The 2,668-nt window shown below is 58.2% G+C and overlaps 1 protein-coding gene across 1 annotated transcript; it reads left to right on the forward strand.

Annotated features, from left to right (window-relative positions):
* Positions 1-69: 69 nt before the first annotated feature.
* On the forward strand, positions 70-2,668 carry EAH_00056210 (hypothetical protein; the record flags this gene model as incomplete). Its single annotated transcript, XM_013397582.1, has 1 exon — positions 70-2,668. A coding segment is annotated over one exon (2,599 nt), but the record flags the coding sequence as incomplete, so codon positions are not given.

Consider the following 2,668-nt stretch of genomic DNA (forward strand, 5'->3'; position numbering starts at 1 on the left):
GCTGCTGCTGCTACTGCTGCTTGCTGCAGGAGCTGCTGATGCAGGAGACAACTCCATCCCTTCACTTGGATGGTTGCAAAGGATCCACCACCTGAGGGGGGGCCCCTAGAGGGGCCCCCAGCTGCTGCTGCTGCTGCTGCTGCTGCTGCTGCTGTTGCTGGAGCAGCAACAGCAGCACGGCGGAGTATGCTGCTGCTCGGCTCCGCAAAAAACGAAGATAGCCACACAGATATACCTGCAGCCGCAACAGCAGCAACTGCTGCTGTTGCGTCTGCAGCAGCAACAGCAAGACAAAGCCTCTTGCTGCAGCGCAGGCGCAGCTCCAGCATCCCACACAGTACAGCAGCAGTAGCAGCAGAAGCAGCAGCAACAGCAGCAGATACTGCTGCTGCTGATGCTGCTGCTGCTGCAGACACTCCCAATGCTGTTGCTGCTGCAGACACTCCCAATGCTGCTGCTGCTGCAGACACTCCCAGTGCTGCTGCTGCTGCTGCTGCGCCAGTAGTAGCAGAGAGCAGCAAAAAAGAAAAGAAGCAAGCAGCAGCAGCAGCCCAAGCAGCAGCTCCCGCTTGTAGTACAAACGTTGCTGCTGCTGCTGCTACTGGTGCTTCTGCTGCTGCTGCTGCTGTTGTTGTTGAAAGCGGTAGTGCTGCATCTACTGCCGATGAGGCTACCACGAAACCTAGTGCTGCTGCTGCTGCTGCCGCTGCTGATCCTGCTGCTGCTGCTGACAATGCAGCCGTGTCAGATACTCCCGTTCCTGCTGCTGCTGCTGCTGCTGCTGCTGCTCGGCTACCCTGCGCTAGTGATGTTGACGCTGGGGAACCCTCGAGCGAAGCCACGTCCTCAGGACCAGCAGCAGCAACAGCAGCAGCTGCTGCTGCTGCTGTTGTTGTTGCTGCTGCTGCTGCTCCTGCAGCAGCCGATGAAGCAGCAAAGATTAATGCAACAACGCCCACCATCGAATGCAACAATTCAGATGTCCCTGCTATCAAACAGCAGCAGAAGCAGCAGCAGTTGCAGCAGCAGCAGGAACAGCAGGAACAGCAACAGCAGCAGCAGCAGCAACAGCAGCAGCATCAACAGCAGCAGCAGCAGCCGACTGCATCTTGTGCTACTGCAGCAGCTGCCTCAGCTGCTGCTGCTGCCGTTGCTGGGGCAACAAGGAGAAGCCTCTTGCAACTGAAGTCTGAAAGACAACTCCCTGCTGCTGCTTCTGCTGCTGCTTCTGGTTCTGCTGCTGCTTCTGCTGCTGCTGCTGTTGCTGGAGCAGCAGCAAAGGCGAGGGGAAGTCTTGTGATTAGGGCCTCCTTGCTGCTTCCGACAGGGGCTTCAAAAGAACAGCAGCAGCAGCAACTGCAGCAGGAGCAGCAACAGCAGCAGCAACAGCATCAGCAGCAGCAGCAAAACGAACCGCAAGACGAGACACGGCAGCAGAAGCAGCAGCAACAACAACTGCAGCACCAGCAGAAGCAGCAGCAGCATCAACAGGCGCCATCACAAGAAAAGCAGCAGAAAATGCCTCAGCTCGAACAGCAGCAGCAACAGCAACTTCAGCAATTGCTGCAGCAGCAGCAACAGAAGCAGAAACCGCAGCAGCAACAGCCGCACGCCTCACCAGAGGTGCAGCAAGAAAAGCCTCAAGTGCAGGTTCAGCAGCAGCAGCAGCAGCAGCAGCAGCAGCAGCAACAGCTGATGCAACAGCCTGTGGAGCCTCCAGAAGCTCCCCAACAGCAGCCGGAGCAGCAGCAGAAGCAGCAGCAGGAGAAGCAGGAGAAGGAGCAACAGGAGCAGCAGCAACAGAAGCAGCGGCAGCAGAAGCAGCAGCAGAAGCAGCAGCAGCAGGAGCAGCCGAAACAGCGGGAGCAGCAGGAGCAGCAGCAGGAGCAGCAGCAGGAGCAGCAGCAGGAGCAACAGCAGGAGAAGCAGAGGCAGCAGCAGAAGGAGGAGAAGGAGCAGCAGCAGGAGCAGCAACAAGAGCAGCAGCAGAAGGATGAGGAGGAGGAGCAGCAGCAGCATGAGCAGCCGCAGCAGGAGCAGCAGCAGCAGGCGCAGCAGCAGCAGGAGCAGAAGCAGCAGCGGAAGCAGCAGCAGAAGCAGCAGCAGAGGGAGGAGGAGGAGAAGCAGCAGCAGCAGGAGCAGCAGCAGGAGCAGCAGCAGGAGCAGGAGCAGCAGCTGCAGAAGCTCCAGCAGAAGCAGCAGCAGGAGCAACAGCAGCAGCAACAGGAGCAGCAGCAGCCGCAGAAGCAACAGCAGAAGCGGCAGCAGAAGCAACAGGAGGAACAGCAGGAGCAGCCACAGCAGCAAAAAGAGAAAGTGGATGAGCCAACGGTGGCGGAGCAGCAGCAGCAAAAACATCAAGCACCGCAGCAGCACGAGCACCAGCAGCAGCAGCAGCAAAAACAGCAACAACAGCAGCAGCAGCAGCCAGAACAGCAGCAGCAGACACTCCACAGTCAGGATAAAGAGCAAAAGCAAGAAGCACAGACACGAACCCCAAAAGACAACCGCAAACAGAAGCAACAACCGCAACAGCAGCAGCAGCAGCAGCAGCAACAACAACAACAACAACAGCAGCAGCTGCAGCAGCAGCAGCAGCAGCAACAGCAGCAGCAGCAGCAGAAGCAGCAGCCAGAACAGCAGCAGCAACAACAGAAACATCAGGAGC

The sequence above is a fragment of the Eimeria acervulina genome, genomic scaffold (assembly GCF_000499425.1).
Source record: "Eimeria acervulina Houghton genomic scaffold, Eah_scaff1144, whole genome shotgun sequence".
Taxonomy (NCBI): domain Eukaryota; phylum Apicomplexa; class Conoidasida; order Eucoccidiorida; family Eimeriidae; genus Eimeria; species Eimeria acervulina.